Source organism: Buceros rhinoceros, unplaced genomic scaffold (genome assembly GCF_000710305.1).
Source record: "Buceros rhinoceros silvestris isolate BGI_N320 unplaced genomic scaffold, ASM71030v1 scaffold19747, whole genome shotgun sequence".
NCBI lineage: Eukaryota > Metazoa > Chordata > Aves > Bucerotiformes > Bucerotidae > Buceros > Buceros rhinoceros.
In genome coordinates, this window is record NW_010420660.1 from 1,105 (window position 1) to 2,798 (window position 1,694).

The 1,694-nt window shown below is 62.9% G+C and overlaps 1 protein-coding gene across 1 annotated transcript in view; it reads left to right on the top strand.

Annotated features, from left to right (window-relative positions):
* The first annotated feature begins 980 nt into the window (after nucleotides 1-980).
* Nucleotides 981-1,694, top strand: part of HTR6 (5-hydroxytryptamine (serotonin) receptor 6, G protein-coupled) — a 4,897-nt gene continuing 4,183 nt past the window's right edge. Inside the window, 1 exon segment of the mRNA XM_010139386.1 lies at nucleotides 981-1,694. This exon segment is cut by the window's right edge and continues 10 nt beyond it. Coding sequence (XP_010137688.1) covers nucleotides 981-1,694 — 714 coding nt within the window.

Consider the following 1,694-nt stretch of genomic DNA (forward strand, 5'->3'; position numbering starts at 1 on the left):
CCGGGGGGTCCCGGGCCCTGGCAGAGGGGGGGGGGGCCAGAGCACGGTGCTGGCTGTCTCTTTGAGGTGGAAAAGGGAACTCTCTAGCTGCCACTTTGTGGAGTTTCGACCAGATCCCCGTTTTCATTAGCATTTCATTTCCTCCCCTCCTCTCCCGCTCCCCAGCCCCACCTCCTCCGAATCAGCGTTTCTGCATCCTTCTCTGTGCATCACAGAGCAGCAGGTAAAAGTCTGGCTGGCACCTGCACGCACACAAACACACGCTCACGCTCACACACGCACCTCAGCCAGGGGAGAGACACCTTCCCACACTCCTGCGGGTTGCATCTTCCTCCTCCCGGGCAAGCTTGGCTGGCAGCAGCTTCGGACTCGCCTCAGGGCTGCTCTGCCTCTCCTCGCCAGCTCTGGCTGCAGCAGCTGCGGAGCTCCGGCACCGGCACCGAGCTCAGTGGGTTCCTGCTGCCGCGGGGCACAGAGCTCTGCAGGCAACCAAGCCAGGCTGGGGGGCGAGAGCTGAGCCTCGGGGGTCCAGAGCATCCCCAGCATCTGGAGCATCTGGAGCATCCTGGGGTCCAGATCATTCCTGGTCCAGAGCGTCAGAGCACGCCGGCAACCAGGGCATGCCAAGCCTTCCCGGTGTCCAGAGCATCCCCAGCATCCAGAAGCAGCATCCAGGGGCATCCCAGCGCCGAGGGATTTGCAGGGATGAGGAAATGCCTGGCTGTGAGTAACGGGGAGGGGAACCTTGGTACTGCTGATCGGCTCCTGGGAACGTCACTCTGCCCTGGTTGCCAGTGAAGAGAGAGAGTGGGAGAAGAGAGGGAGAGAAGGAGGAGAGGAGAAAGGTGGACGGACAGGGAGAACAGACAGAGAGGTGGCACTTCTTCCCCCAGACCTGCTCTGGCGATGATCACCTAGCACAGGTCACAACTGGAGAAGGGCTCCCCAGCTCCAGAGCCAGCCCTGCTGCCCAGCTCCTCATGGAGGGTGAGCTGGGGGCCCCCAATGCCAGCGTGCTGGGCGAGCGCTCGCTGCTGGTGGGGAGCAGCTGGGTGGCCGCTTTCCTCTGCTTCATCATCCTGCTGACCACGGCGGGGAACTTCCTCCTCATCCTCCTCATCATCACCCAGCGCTCCCTCCGCAACACCTCCAACTACTTCCTGGTGTCGCTCTTCATGTCCGACCTGATGGTGGGGCTGGTGGTCATGCCCCCGGCCATGCTCAACCAGCTCTACGGCCGCTGGGTGCTGCAGGGTGACTTCTGCTCGCTCTGGTACTCCTTCGACGTCATGTGCTGCAGCGCCTCCATCCTCAACCTCTGCGTCATCAGCCTGGACCGCTACCTGCTCATCATCTCCCCGCTCAAATACAAGCTGCGAATGACCTCCTGCAGAGCCCTCTGGCTCATCCTGGCCACCTGGACCCTGGCTGCACTCGCCTCCTTCCTGCCCATCAAGATGGGTTGGCACGAGCTGGAGTTTGAGGTCCGGTCCCCAAACGTCACCTCCCGGGGGGACGAGGACCAGTGCCGGCTGCTGGTCAGCTTGCCCTATGCCTTGGTGGCCTCCTGCCTGACTTTCTTCCTCCCATCCGCCGCCATCTCCTTCACCTACTGCCGCATCCTCCTGGCAGCTCGCAAGCAAGCGGTGCAGGTGGCTTCCCTCACCTCCAATGTGGCCACCGCCACCCACGAC